Here is a 15839-nt window from a genome sequence, read left to right on the forward strand (position 1 = left end):
ATAAAGTCAGAATTGAGAGATATAAAGTCAGAATTGAGAGATATAAAGTCAGAATTGAGTGATATAAAGTCAGAATTGAGAGATATAAAGTCAGAATTGAGAGATATAAAGTCAGAATTGAGAGATATAAAGTCAGAATTGAGAGATATAAAGTCAGAATTGAGTGATATAAAGTCAGAATTGAGTGATATAAAGTCAGGATTGAGAGATATAAAGTCAGAATTGAGTGATATAAAGTCAGAATTGAGTGATATAAAGTCAGAATTGAGTGATATAAAGTCAGAATTGAGTGATATAAAGTCAGAATTGAGTGATATAAAGTCAGAATTGAGTGATATAAAGTCAGAATTGAGAGATATAAAGTCAGAATTGAGAGATATAAAGTCAGAATTGAGTGATATAAAGTCAGAATTGAGAGATATAAAGTCAGAATTGAGTGATATAAAGTCAGAATTGTGTGATATAAAGTCAGAATTGAGAGATATAAAGTCAGAATTGTGTGATATAAAGTCAGAATTGAGTGATATAAAGTCAGAATTGTGTGATATAAAGTCAGAATTGAGTGATATAAAGTCAGAATTGAGTGATATAAAGTCAGAATTGAGTGATATAAAGTCAGAATTGAGTGATATAAAGTCAGAATTGAGTGATATAAAGTCAGAATTTTGTGATATAAAGTCAGAATTGAGTGATATAAAGTCAGAATTGAGTGATATAAAGTCAGAATTGAGTGATATAAAGTCAGAATTGAGAGATATAAAGTCAGAATTGAGAGATATAAAGTCAGAATTGTGTGATATAAAGTCAGGATTGAGTGATATAAAGTCAGAATTGAGTGATATAAAGTCAGAATTGAGTGATATAAAGTCAGAATTGAGTGATATAAAGTCAGAATTGTGTGATATAAAGTCAGAATTGAGAGATATAAAGTCAGAATTGTGAGATATAAAGTCAGAATTGAGTGATATAAAGTCAGAATTGAGTGATATAAAGTCAGAATTGAGTGATATAAAGTCAGAATTGAGAGATATAAAGTCAGAATTGAGAGATATAAAGTCAGAATTGTGTGATATAAAGTCAGGATTGAGTGATATAAAGTCAGAATTGAGTGATATAAAGTCAGAATTGAGTGATATAAAGTCAGAATTGAGTGATATAAAGTCAGAATTGAGTGATATAAAGTCAGAATTGAGTGATATAAAGTCAGAATTTTGTGATATAAAGTCAGAATTGAGTGATATAAAGTCAGAATTGAGTGATATAAAGTCAGAATTGAGTGATATAAAGTCAGAATTGAGAGATATAAAGTCAGAATTGAGAGATATAAAGTCAGAATTGTGTGATATAAAGTCAGGATTGAGTGATATAAAGTCAGGATTGAGTGATATAAAGTCAGAATTGAGTGATATAAAGTCAGAATTGAGTGATATAAAGTCAGAATTGAGTGATATAAAGTCAGAATTGTGTGATATAAAGTCAGAATTGAGAGATATAAAGTCAGAATTGTGAGATATAAAGTCAGAATTGAGTGATATAAAGTCAGAATTGAGTGATATAAAGTCAGAATTGAGTGATATAAAGTCAGAATTGAGAGATATAAAGTCAGAATTGAGAGATATAAAGTCAGAATTGTGTGATATAAAGTCAGGATTGAGTGATATAAAGTCAGAATTGAGTGATATAAAGTCAGAATTGAGTGATATAAAGTCAGAATTGAGTGATATAAAGTCAGAATTGAGTGATATAAAGTCAGAATTGTGTGATATAAAGTCAGAATTGAGAGATATAAAGTCAGAATTGTGAGATATAAAGTCAGAATTGAGTGATATAAAGTCAGAATTGAGTGATATAAAGTCAGAATTGAGTGAAAAAAAGTCAGAATTGAGTGAAAAAAAGTCAGAATTGAGTCGTCATCATAGTCGTCTGTAAGTGCGTGGACCGTGTTGAACTCACCCATCGCCGTCCATGCCAGGCCCATGACGACTCCCGGCGGCGTGACATCATACATTCGGTCCACAGTGAAGATTGGCTTCCCAACGTAATCCTGGAGGTTTTCCGAGGTGACGCTGACTGCCGTTTCCTCGCCGCTCACAATCCGGAACGCTACCTTCCGGAAAACCTGTAACGGGACAAAACTCAGCCAGACGTTCAAACACCCCTACAGGTTAGAGGCTGACATTTTTTGGGGAATCCTGCAGGTCACATGTGAAATAAAATCACTATTAATCACGGGATTGTGACGGGAGCGCAGTTTTTTTTTACTGGGATTGAGCGGGACCGGGAATTGTACACTACAAAAGAAGCTCTTCTTTCTTAGCATTTTTGTCTTGTTTTAAATCCAAACATCTAAAAATTCTTACATTAAGAAACATTTACTAGACGAGCAAACGTTTTTGTCTTGTTTTGGTTGAAAACTACTCAAAATTAAACAAGATGCTTAAAATAAAACAAATAATCTGCCAATGGGGTTTTGTTTTCTGCTTGAATGAAGATTATTTTCCTTACCCCACTGGCAGATTATTTTGCAATAATTCTGCAGATTATTGGCAGATTATTTTGTAAGAGTACCAACCACCAATAATATAAGAGAAATGCGGCTTCCCCTTGCACTTTGTAGCCGTGAAAATCATAATCAAAAATGAGTCCGACATGAAAGCCACACTGCAACAACTACTGTTGGAAAATAATTCCTCAGTTTGTCTCACCGGCATTTTAGGGCAATCTGAAGTAACCAAAAAGACATTTTACTGCGCGTGCGTGCGTGTGTTTGCATAGATGATTTACGTGGAAGTTAATATGTGTGTGCATCGTTATTATATTAAACTGAAAGCCATTTTAAACAAAACCAACATTTTGGGTTTTTATTCAACTGGGCATGGGTATGCTGTGAATAGTACTGAAGGTTTTCTCGACAGATTACGGCCAAAAAACACACAACACTGGAGTGGGAGGGAACGGGAGTCATTCCTCCCGGGATTGGGTCGGGATGGGAATTTTCCCGTTTTTTTGTGGGATTGGGATCGGACGGAGAGACAAGTGTTTGTAACTTTTTTTAAATGTTCAAACATGTGAAATAACTTGGATGCCCCAATATTAAATGTTAAATGAAATGGACACTAAATAGAATAAATTATTATTATAAAACATTGTACCCTAATCTACACTATTTTAATGTTGCTGTGGGACAATGTGAGAGACACCTATCAAATTCAAGACATCAGTACAATAGTGGAACAATAAAACAAAATAGATTGTTTAGAACTGTAATATTTATTGCACAGACCCCAACTGGCCATCAAATAAATAAAAAAATAAATGATGCTCCTTAAGAAAAGTCTCCCAAAAATAGAAAATAATAATAGATATATTAGCCTAATTTACATAGACTAGACTCTTTGTAGTGCACATTAAAATTATAAAACTGTCTCACAACTGGTAGACATACTGTAGCCTGCTTGACGTATTTTCTTCCTCACAAAAGTAAACAGTTTAACAAGAAGTGCTCTCAAGTCTTATTTGTATGGCGGGCTTACTCACTCTCGCACGCACGCACACACACACGCACGCACACACACAGCAGCAGCAGCAGCAGGTCCGCTGACAGAGCGCGCCTGTTTGGATGTAAACCACTTCAGTGAGCTCAATTATAGTAACGCCGCATTTTATTCTCAGTAACGGTAACGGCGTTGTAACGGGGGAAACAGTCATTCGTTTGATTATTTGTTACTGAAAAAAATAACGCTGTTAGTAACGCCGTTTATCTATAACGCCATTATTCCCATCTCTGAATACAGACGGACAAGAATGAGCCATGAGTTAGCGGTACCTTCTCCACTTGTTTCTGCAGGTTCCTGACGCCGCTCTCCCGACAGTACTGTCTGATGAGCACGCTCAGGGCCTCGGAGGTTATTTTCGCCTTCTGGTCATCCAACCCGCATAGAGCTTGCAACTGGGGTACCAAGTATTTCTGTAGTGGACACAAAAACCAGGAAAGGACTAAGCAGAGTCGGAGTTCAATGCATCCACACTGCAAAAAATGCTCTTCTCATTTAGTATGTTTTTTTTGTTTCCAGTCCAAATATCTAAATTTTCTTAAATCAAGATGCATTTACTAGATCAGTAAAACGACATAAGATATTTGATCAAAATTAGTTTTTGCTTAAAACAGGCGAAATGATCTCCCAATGGTGAGAAAAATAATCTTATTTCTGTTTGGGACGGAAACAAGAAACAAGATTTCAATCAGAAATAAGATTATTTTTCTCACCCCATTGGCAGATCATTTTGCCTGTTTTAAGCAAAAACTCTCTTCATTTAGATTTGATTTTCAACAAAACAAGAAAAAATATCTCATGTCGTTCTACTGATCTAGTAAATGCATCTTGATTTAAGAATAGTTAGATATTTAGACTGGAAACAAGACGAAATGACTGAGTAAGAAGAGCATTTTTGCAGTGCAGTGGAACAAACCGGAAAAGAGATGGCCATTTCCTCCTTAGCAACATAATTGGATACATTAATTAGCTTAAGATAGTTTTAAATGTGGTTTCAAACAGGTTTACCAGTTTGTAGTCCAGTTGATTAAACATCTAGAGCAGGTTGAACCAGCTAATGACCAGGTACAATCTACATAAATCCCAGATATAACTAGCTTTATGTGGTCGTATGTAGATTCCACCTGGACATTAGCTGGCTCTAGATGGTCTAGATGATTAATCAATTGGACTACAAACTGTTTGAGCCAGTAGACCACCTTAGGCCAGCAAAAAGGTTGAGAAAACCCAGCTAAAACAAGTTGTACATAGTTTCCACCTGGCCATTAGCTGCTTAAAGCTGGTCTAGATGATAAATCTGTTGGACTACAAGCTGGTGGACCTGGTTGAGAGCTGCTAAACCACCTTAGACCAGTAACAAGTTGGACAAACCCCCATCTAACACTATCTTAAGATGATTGTACATAGTTTCTACCTGGCCATTAGCTGCTTAAAGCTGGTTTAGATGATTAATCAATTGGAGTACAAACTGGTGAACCTGGTTTTGACCTGCTAGACCACCTTAATTCAGCAACTAGGCTGACAAAACCCAAGTTTAACTAGCTTAAAGTGGTTATGTCAACCTAGTTGCTGGATTAAGGTGGTCTACCAGGTCAAAACCAGGTCTACCAGTTTGTACTCCAATTGATTAATCATTTAGACTAACTTGAGCCAGCTAATGACCAGGTAGAATCTACGTCCAACCACTTTAAGATGGTTTTAGCTGGAGTTGGTCAACCTTGTTGGTGGTCTACCAGGTCAAAACCAGGTCCACCAGCTTTAGGTCCAACTGAATAATCATTTTAGTGTAGCTAATGACCAGGTAGGAACTATGTACAACTGGTTTTAGCTTGGGTTTGTCCACCTTGTTGCTGGTCTGCAACATCAAAACCAGGTCCACCAACTTGTAGTTCAACAGATTAATCATCTAGACCAGCTTTAATCAGCTAATGACCAGCAAGAATCTAATGTGCCACCAACTTAAGATGGTTTTTGCTGGAGTTTGTCAACCTAGTTGCTGGTCTAAGGTGGTCAAAACCAGGTCCATCAGCTTGTAGTTCAACTTATCTACCTAGTTTTAGATTGGTTTGGACAAACTCATTACTGGGCTAAGGTGATCAACCAGGTCAAAACCAGATCCACCAGCTAATAGTCCAATTGATCTGGTTGAATCTGTGCGCAACCATTTTTAAGGGCTCGTTAAAACCAGGAACCCTCCAGTTGGCAGCTGTATTTTTTACCCACTATGCCAGACCCAAATTGTCGAGCTGCCAAACTGTCTTTGATTTTCAGGAAGAGAGACCAAGAGAACTTACCTCTGCAATGGCCAGTTTCTCCTGAGCGACGTAGCCTGATACGTTGATCATTTCCATTCGGTCTCTTAAGGGTTCGGGGATGGTGTCGAGAACATTGGCCGTACAAATAAAAAGCACCTGAAAACCAAAGGACACACCAAAGTAGGTACAATAAAAACCAGAATATCCTTCCAAAAAAATGGGGAATATCCACTAGTTTATACCTTAGACAGATCAACAGGGACATCCAGGTAATGGTCAAGAAAGTTAGCGTTCTGTTCTGGATCTAAAAGCTCAAGTAGTGCAGAAGATGGGTCACCCTGATAACCTCGACCTATTTTGTCAACCTGCACAACAAAGAAATGAATTTCAACACACCTAAAGAAGACCAATAGTTTTGGTAGAGTTAGGATTAGGTTTATTGGTCATACCTCATCAATAAGGACCAATGGGTTTTCAGTCTTAGTTTTCTTTAGACACTGGATGATCTTTCCTGGCATTGCACCAACATATGTTCTCCTGCAATGTATGGACACAGTAATATGGTATTATGTACTAAGAGCTTGAGAAGAAGAGTAGACTCTCACAAAGTTCAGCAATGTCAAAAAATGCTCTTCTTACTTAGTTATTTTGTCTTGTTTCTGGTGCAAATCTCTAACAATTCTTAAATCAAGATGCATTTACTAGATCTTCATTTAGATTTATTTTTTCCCCAGAATATTTTTTTTTATATTTGGACTGGAAACAAGAAAAAAATACTAAATAAGAAGAGCATTTTTTGCAGTGTAGCACCTCAGTTCCAGCAGTAGTATGGATTTAGATTATTTACACCACCTGTGGCCTTTAATTTCCGCCACATCCGTCATTCCTCCAACGCTAAACCGAAAGTACTGGCGATTGAGCGCTTTGGCGATTGAGCGGGCGATACTGGTCTTGCCGACTCCAGGAGGTCCATAGAAGCACAAGATCTTTCCCTGTGTGCTGCCTTTGAGCTGGCTTACAGCTATGAACTCCTGCATGAATGAACAAGGACCAGGATTAATAGGATTTGGACAAAGGTTGGACAAAGGTTGAGGAGTTTGTGCTTGATCTTTACCAGAATGCGTTTCTTGACGTCATCCATTCCATAGTGGTCCTCTTCCAACACCTCTTTGGCTCGGCTCAACTCCAGGTTTTCCACACTGTTGGTGCCCCACGGCATGGAGGTCAGCCAATCTAAGTAGTTACGGGTAACACTGGGGATTTCAAAGGGGGGGAGGAAGAAGGATCAATGTTCGAATAAGTGAAATGCCATTTTAAGGAGGTAGAACAGCTTTGTGGAACATTAAATCTGGTTTGCTGCATGAGTTGGGTGGTCTACCAGGTCAAAACCAGGTTGTACTCCAACTGATAAACCATCTAAAGCAGCTAATGACCATGTTGAATCTATGTGCAACCATCATAAGCTGGTTTTAGCTGGAGGGAGTTCAACTTCATTACTGTTCTAAGGTGGTCTACCAGGTCAAAATTAGTTCCACCAGCTTGTAGTTCGACTGATCAACCATTCAAAGCAAATTGGGCTAAAAATCCAATGAGCAGGTAGAATACATGTACAATCAATCATCTTAAGTTGGTTTTAGCCGGGTTTTGTCAACCTTGTTGGCAGTTTACCAGGTCAAAATCAGGTTCACCAGTTTGTAGTCCCACTGATCAATCATATAGAGGTGGTTTAAGGTGGTCTACCAGGTCAAAATCAGGTTCACCAGTTTGTAGTCCAACTGAACAATCATATAAAGGTTGGTTTAAGGTGGTCTACCAGATTAAAACAAGGTTGTAGTCCAACTGATCAATCATATAGAGGTGGTTTAAGGTGGTCTACCAGGTCAAAATCAGGTTCAACAGTTTGTAGTCCCACTGATCAATCATATAGAGGTGGTTTAAGGTGGTCTACCAGGTCAAAATCAGGTTCACCAGTTTGTAGTCCAACTGATCAATCATATAGAGGTGGTTTAATGTGGTCTACCAGATCAAAACACGGTTGTAGTCCAACTGATCAATCATATAGAGATGGTTTAAGGTGTTCTACCAGGTTAAAACCAGGTTCCCCAGTTTGTGGTCCAACTGATCAATCATCTAGAGAAGCTAATGACTAGATAAAATCCATGTACAATCATCTTAAGATAGCCTTAGCTGGGTTTTGTCAACTTTGTTGCTGTTCTAACAGATCAAAACTCATCTCAGTTTGTAGTCCAACTGGCTAATCATCTAGAGCGGCTTGAAACAGCCAATGACCAGGTAGAATCTACATAAAACCACCTTAAGCTGGTTTCAAGATGGGTTTTGTCAACCTTGTAGGTGGTTTACCAGGTCAAAACCAAGTCAAGTCACCTTGTTAGAAACCAGGTTCACCAGTTTATAGTCTAACTGGTCAGTCATATAGAGATGGTTTAAGGTGGTCTACCAGGTCAAAACCAGTTTCACCAGTTTGTAGTCCAACTGTTAAATTATATAGAGATGGTTTAATGTGGTCTACCAGGTCAAAACCAGGTTTACCAGTTAGCAGTCAAATTGATCAATATTATAGAGGTGGTTTAAGGTAGTCTACCTGATTAAAACCAAGTTCACCATTTTCTACTCCAACTGATCAATCATCCAGTGAAGATAATGGCCAGGTGGAATCCATGTACAACTATCTTAAGCTTTTCAGCTTCTTGGGAATTTAAACGGACATTAAGAATAAACAGTATAGTATTCACAGACTACATTGGTTCATAGCCATGCCGAACTCCTTACTTGAACTCTGAGGAGTGGTTATCTAACAGCCCCAGTTTGTTCAGCTCCTCGTTAATGACGTCCATGATGTGCTGAGGTACGGTGCGGTCCTTTAACCTCTCCCTGAACTTCTCCTCAATGGCATCTTTGTCCTCTTTCTCCAGGCCGAGCTCCTTCTTAATGATCTTCAGCTGCTCCTGGAGGAGGTACTTCCTGTGCGTCTGCTTGATCTTCTCCTCGACCTGAGCATCCAAACCAAAAACGTAAAACCGTCAGGAATCCAAAACGAATAAGCAACAGGATGTCATGAACGTGCCCTCACCTCCCTCCCGAGACGCTGCTGTAGTTTACTCAGTTCGTATTCCTTCTTCAGCAGAGAAAGCGCTTTGTAGAGCCTTTTGGGAATCTGGAACGACCAGAGGTGGACAAAGTTTGTTGCTTGAGTAAAAATAAGAACTGGTCAAATATTACTCCGTCACAAGTGAAAGTTGTAAAAACAGATTTTTACTTAGAGTAAAAGTACAGAAGTATTTGTTTTCAAAAGCACTTAAGAATCAAAAGTATGTCAGCGCATTATTTTATTATAGTTGTATAAATGCACATTATGCCATCATGGTTTAAGCCAGTCAGTGACGCTCCATCTGACATACTAGCATACGACTAACTTAAACTCATTTAAATACTTGAATATAAGTTACAAAGCTCTTTATAAAGCTGCTGTCACTTTAAGGCCGAATGCACGGATCCAATACACTGATACACATCTGATATTCTCACACTGTTCACCTTCACTGAAGACAGAATCAACTTTGTTTATGTGAATACTCCACAAAATGAGCATTTGGACCTCTGTCTTCTTCCATTTTGCTCTAAACTATAAATCAGTGTTTAATAAATGCTGTGAAATCATTGAACTTCACGAGACTCTACAAGAGTGATTCCTGAAAGGCTTTCTGCAAAAACCCAAACACCTTTTAAAGAAGAAAACAATCATCACTGACTTTCAAAGCTGCGACAGAAACGACTTTAGACTTCGAGGACCTTGATAGAAATGAAGTGGAGTAAAAAGTACGATATTTGTCTTTCAGATGTACACTGCAAAAAATGCTCTTCTTACTCAGTCATTTTGTCTTGTTTCTAGTCTAAATATCTCACAATTCTTAAATCAAGATGCATTTAATAGATCAGTAAAACGACATACCATATTTTTTCTTGTTTTGTTGAAAATCAAAATGAAGAGAGAAAAATAATCTTATTTCTGATTGAAATCTTGTTTCTTGTGTCCGTCCCAAACAGAAATAAGATTATTTTTCTCACCCCATTGGCAGATCATTTCGCCTGTTTTAAGCAAAAACTCTCTTCATTTTTGATGTTTTTCCCCAGAAAACAAGTAAAAATATCTCATGTCATTTTACTGATCTAGTAAATGCATCTTGATTTAAGAATTTTTATATATTTGGACTGGAAACAAGACAAAAATACTGAATAAGAAGAGCATTTTTTGCAGTGTAGGCAAGTAAATGTGGTAAGTTTCCAGAAAAAAATATGACTCAAGTAAAGTACAGATACCGGTAATCAAAAAGTGTACTTAAGTACAGTCAAGGGCGTAGATTTGATTCGAACATTGGGGGGTTTAACGTTGGTGTGCTGCGTGTGTATTGTTATTGGATAATTTCTATGTAATTATCTATCTATTTATCTCTCTCTCTCTCTATAATATATATATATAGCCTAACTTTACAAAGCTGCTGTTTTTCTTTACCTGATCACCTGCTCACTTCCCTCTGCTGACTTTTCTACCGTGCTGGTATATTTACCTCGAATCTGTTATAAAAACATGTTAAGAGTTTATACCTTATACTCATATGAAATTTGTGTATAAGCACTCATAAAATTCTAACAGTAGAGATTATAAAAAGAAAGAAATTAAGTATTGAAACCGCCAGTAGGGGGCAGCGATTCACTGTTTAAATGAGTGAGCCACTAAAATCGTTCATTCATCCAATTCGTTCAAAAGTCAGATTGATTTAGGAAGAAAACAAACACCGGTGTGAATACTTTTGTCAGTGATAATTGCAGACACTATTGAAAAATGAACTAGAAAAACAGACGGCTGTTTTGGTAACTTTTACTGATAGTTATAGCTAAATACATTGAAATGGATGAGCTAGCGAAATATATGATGTCATGTGTACTTAGATATTACACAATATTCTCATACCTCATTCTCAGTAGGCTACAAGCGTAATTTTTTTGCATCCCTCTCTGACCAGCAGTTAAATATAGTCCGCTGTGCAGCGCTTCTCTTCATTTTTGGCGCTAACGTTACCCGTGTCTCTCCCATTCAAACGCCACTCGCGTTGTTTTGGTGAAAGTGCGACGCGCTGGTTGAGCGTTACCAATCGGTTCAATGGAGGGGGGGTATTTTTGTCTGATTTATTATGATAAAGTCATATTTGATTAGGAACAAAATTACTGTTACAAAATAAATTAATTCTACATATTTTTCATTCGATCTACTGTGATTTTCATGTTGAAATATTGGGGGGATGTAACTGATGGACTTGAATATGGGGGGGGGGGTTTACCTCCCCCCCATCCCGCCTATAAACTACGCCCCTGAGTACAGTACTTGAGTAAATGTACTTAGTTACTGTCCACCTCTGGGAACAACAGTAGACATTAAACACACATTGATGTTCTGAGACACAGTTTTGGGGATTATAAACATACGTTTGTTTCCTCCAGGACGTCCTGTAGCTCGTGCGAGTCTGCCCCGGTCAGGGCCGCCCCCATGTCGCTCAGGTAAATAGGGTTATCCACCACTCTCTGCCCAGCCTGCATCATCTGGAGCACAGACTCTCTAACAAACACACGCACAGACAGACATTAATAATGCCTCAGCATGTGGTTTTAAACTGCCTCTCTCTTCTCTCTTACCTGTACAGTGGATTCAGAGCGATGATGTCCCGGATAGTCTTGACGATCTCAGCGGTCAGGGCCTGATTTAAAACAACACAACTTATACGGTGACAACTCAGTGGCTTTAGAGAAATGAATTAACAAATCTGCAAAAATGTCTACAATTCTGTGTTTTTCCCTCACATTTCCCCCTATTGACAGAAATGAGAGAGAGAGAGAGAGAGAGAGAGAGAGAGAGAGAGAGAGAGAGAGAGAGAGAGAGAGAGAGAGAGAGAGAGAGAGAGAGAGAGAGAGATTTTTTACTGCGCCGAGCCGAAGTACTCTCAGAAGTGCTATTCCGCCGTACATTATAGTTCTCCTTTTTAATCCGATTAGAGAAGCACCACGTTTTATTTTGTCATCATACTTGATCGTTCACCTGTTGGTGTAACTGTATTTAAATAGGGAACACGTGGAGGTGTTTGGTGTCTTCTAACTTGATCTCTGTTTGGTACCATAGTGAATGAACTGGGCTTAGTGGGCTAAGCTAAATGCTATCAGATCGTCACCGCGCGTCAGAGAGATTAAGAGCACACACTGAGACGAGAGAGGTGTGTGTCAACTCATCTTAGTTAAGGGAATAACAGTTCAATATGAAAAAGCGGTAAAGTATCCAAGAAGTAAATATACATTAATGAGCACTTTTTTTTTTTTTTTAAAGGAACTAAGGGCGTTTTCACATCTGAAAGTCCGCACTAAGGTCCGAACCAAAGTTCGTGTTTTGATATATTGTATCCGTTTGGTTCGTTTTGGTTTGCTTTCACCCTGCAGTTATGCGAGCGCACTAAAGAACTTTACACTCGCACTGGCGTCCTGTCGTCATCATCTATGTGGGCTGCATCTGAACATTGATTGGTTTGTTAGCGGACGTGCGTCTGACGTCAGTGTGTTGTCAATTCAGCGGCTAACTTTGACAAGAATGAATGAACAGACGCATCGTTGCCAATACTGTTAATATTATGGCATTACCATCTGCAGCACCAACTATACTCGAGGCAAATTCACCAAATGAACGTCCTCGTTGTGCATTATCGGCAACGACAGGAAAGAAAATAGGCTAGTTTTCTAGCCAAACAATATAGGATTTTGTTTTATAGTTATGTTTAAATATTATAATGTTATTTTTAAATTTCATCTAGGTTATATTGATTATGAAACGCGCACAGATGTGCAATATATGCCAAAGACATGATTTTGACCACTTCATTACATTTTGTTTTGTAGAAAGCTTTGTATAAATTGTATCTTAATTTTAATAAATGTTTCATCATTTGCCTGAATTTAATAAATAAGCTTTAATCAATAATATAGCAGACATCCCGTGACGGAGCGATCATTTGCGTTGCACATGAACTGGAGCGGCCTCATAAATAAACCGAAACCCAGCTGACTGAGCGGTTCTGTTTAAATGCTGCGGCTCCATCACTGCGTGTGCTGAGAGTTTAATCTGTGTTTTCACTAATCCTACACCAGAACTTCCTGTAAATGGTCTGAAATAGGGCTGCACGATATTGAAAAAAAATTACATTGCGATATTTTTTCCCCCAACGATATATATTGCGAATTTGAGAGCCATCAATCCAAGCTAAAGTCAATAATTACCATTCCATGATATTAATAATTGCACTAATAAGCAAGCTTCATTACAAGTGACAAAAAAAAAATGTTGGAAAGTATGTGCAAAAATGAAACTAAACCTCCAGTAGGTGGCAGCAGGTGACCGTCTTAATGAGTGAGTCACTGAGTCGTTCATTCAAACGATTCATTCAAACACTGAATCGTTCACACTTGTTGCTGTGAGTGAGACGCGTTACGGGTCTGCTATGGACGATTATCACTGCTGAAATAGAACAAAAACACTAAATATTGCATCTAAAATGTAATTGACTTTAAGTGAATGTTATTTAGTTGTTTATGGAGCTGTCATATGAAATCAGTGTCATTTACAGTGATGGTATTCAGGAAAACGCTCTAGTGTTGTGATTTCTCCTCGAGAGGCTGCACGAGCGTGAACAGTGCGACCTTATTATTATAATCAGATCAACTGTTCATTATACATTATCCACAATCGATCGCCACTTACACTAAATTAATGCACAAACATTCTTGCATTTTGGTGATTCGCTAGTTATTTTTTGTTTTAATCAGACTCTTGTCCGTCAGTCAAGTAAAATTCTCTTTCATTTGTCCCTTGTCCCGGACAAGAGTTAATGTCGAGCCATGCTTTATATTCGTAGTAAAGAGCTTTGTGGTGCCATTTTAAGTGATCAGACAAATTGGTGGTGTTTTCTTGTTTTGTGGCCACAAGACACTCCATGCAAAGTACCTATTTTTTTCAACATCCTCCTTTATGTAGCCGAAATAATCCCAAAAAGATGATTTTTGGTAAGAACCTTTTTTTCCCCTCTTCGAATCCTCTTCGTCGCGCATTTAAGCAGTGAATGTTTGGCCGTGAGCGGTGAGCAGCGGCTCAGCGAGCCAATCACTGTGCAGGCTCGAGGAACATGCATGTCACTCCAGCAACACACTCGTGTTTACTGTGTGCTACCGTTCTCTTAATACACCATGTGCTACTACCCTTCACACCGCATGTTCCGGCGATGGGACTATCACACACGCGCACATCGCGATGTCGATGTTAAAACAGAATATCGTTCAGCCCTAGTCTGAAAGTCCGAACTAAACAGAAAATGCTTTCACACAAGAAACGAACCGAACCTTTGTTCTGTTTGGTCCGGACCGAGACCGGACCGTGGTCTGAGGGAGGTTTCACACCTGTAATTTTGGTTCGAACCAAACTGAAAAGTCCGAAAATCCGGACCAAACAAGGTAGGTGTGAAAGCACCCGAAGTCTTTTTAGCAAAGAATAAAATAAAAAAGTTACATAGTGTAGCTTTAAATAAAATATTTAATTTAGCATTTTCGTTTACGTTAAAGTACTGAAACTGAAATAATAAAAACTATAGACAAATTTAAAAAAAGAAAAAGACAAAATCCACTCAAACTCAAAGCGGCTCATATAAAGCTGACCTTGACTTCCTCTGTGACCTGGAAGTCCTCGTGGATGACGTTGTCGACCTCCACCATGAGGATGCTGGGAAGAGGAAGCGCCTCCACCACAAGCTCCGCCTCCCGCACCTTCCCCTCCATGGCCTCCACGAGCGGCGCCGGGTCCTTTCGGGGCCGCTTCTGCTTCCTCCGCGGGGCTTTGGGCTGTTCTCCTTCAGCCTCCAGCTCCAGGGTTGCCGGCTCCTCCGCCTCCACATCCAGCTGCTTATTGATGCGAATTCTGTGAGACAATGGGGAAAAGTCAGAGGACTCTCCTGAGAAACGCATCTTCAGTGAGCCGTGATTGGTGGGCACCGAACTCGGTACTTTTAAAGGGTTAGTTCCCCCAAAAATGAAATGTCTGTCATTAACTCCTCCCCCTAATGTCGCTCCACACCCGTAAGACCTCCGTTCATCTTCACACACAGTTTAAGATATTTTATATTTAGTCTGAGAGCGTATGCAAGTGTATGCACACTATACTGTCCATGTCCAGAAAGGGAATAAAAACATCATCACAGTAGTCCATATGAGACATCAGTGGGTTAATTAGAGTCTCTTGAAGCATCCAAAATACATTTGGGTCCAAAAATAACAAAAACTACGACTTTATTCAGCATTGGCTTCTCTTCAATTCTTCATTCTCAACTAATTGATTAATGATTCGGATCGCGTGTCAAACTGCTGAAATCACGAGACATTGGCGATCCGAATCATTAATCGATTCACTGATTCATAATATATAGGGCTGCACGATTAATCGAAATCGAACTGCAATCGCGATTTGGCTTGTGTGCGATTATGAAAGCTCAAAGGCTGCGATTTAAATTAAATAAATAAATTCCCAGTGTGTTAGCGAAGAGCGGTTCTGTGATCAACGCTGCTCCGTCTGAAAATTCCTTATAACGTGCGTTTGAAAAAGCAACACGAGTCAAACATCTTCACAAACTAGTGAAGCGTTCATAAACCTGTTCAACAGAAGGCAACGTTTAATAACATGTTTAACTCAGTTCATATCGTCAGTCGAGTGTGTGTGAGCTGATGTGGCTTCTCATCAGAGTGAGGCAGACGAGGCGTTATGTTATAGCAGTCTATGTCAATCAGCACTGCATTATAATACACTTTATTATTAAGAAAATACCCTTGACGGCTTGAAGAACTCAAATACTCCATATTTTGCTGCAGTCGTGTTTATTGTCGTCATCTTTAATCAAAGCGTCTCTATCTTCTGTTTACACCGCTTTAGCTTCAC

At 38.8% G+C, this 15839-nt stretch overlaps 1 protein-coding gene across 2 annotated transcripts in view; it reads right to left on the reverse strand.

Moving 5' to 3' along the window:
- Positions 1–15839, reverse strand: part of lonp1 (lon peptidase 1, mitochondrial) — an 89493-nt gene that overhangs the window by 20599 nt on the left and 53055 nt on the right. For both annotated transcript variants that reach the window (XM_067415230.1, XM_067415229.1), the window contains 12 exons: positions 14570–14828; positions 11519–11580; positions 11312–11441; positions 8901–8984; positions 8600–8820; positions 6924–7062; positions 6662–6840; positions 6259–6346; positions 6052–6174; positions 5849–5965; positions 3827–3967; positions 1954–2119 (listed from right to left, as the gene is read on the reverse strand). In XM_067415230.1, coding sequence (XP_067271331.1) covers positions 1954–2119; positions 3827–3967; positions 5849–5965; positions 6052–6174; positions 6259–6346; positions 6662–6840; positions 6924–7062; positions 8600–8820; positions 8901–8984; positions 11312–11441; positions 11519–11580; positions 14570–14828 — 1709 coding nt within the window. The remainder of the gene's footprint in view (positions 1–1953; positions 2120–3826; positions 3968–5848; positions 5966–6051; positions 6175–6258; positions 6347–6661; positions 6841–6923; positions 7063–8599; positions 8821–8900; positions 8985–11311; positions 11442–11518; positions 11581–14569; positions 14829–15839) is intronic.

The sequence above is a fragment of the Pseudorasbora parva genome, chromosome 14 (genome assembly GCF_024679245.1).
Source record: "Pseudorasbora parva isolate DD20220531a chromosome 14, ASM2467924v1, whole genome shotgun sequence".
NCBI classification, from domain to species: domain Eukaryota; kingdom Metazoa; phylum Chordata; class Actinopteri; order Cypriniformes; family Gobionidae; genus Pseudorasbora; species Pseudorasbora parva.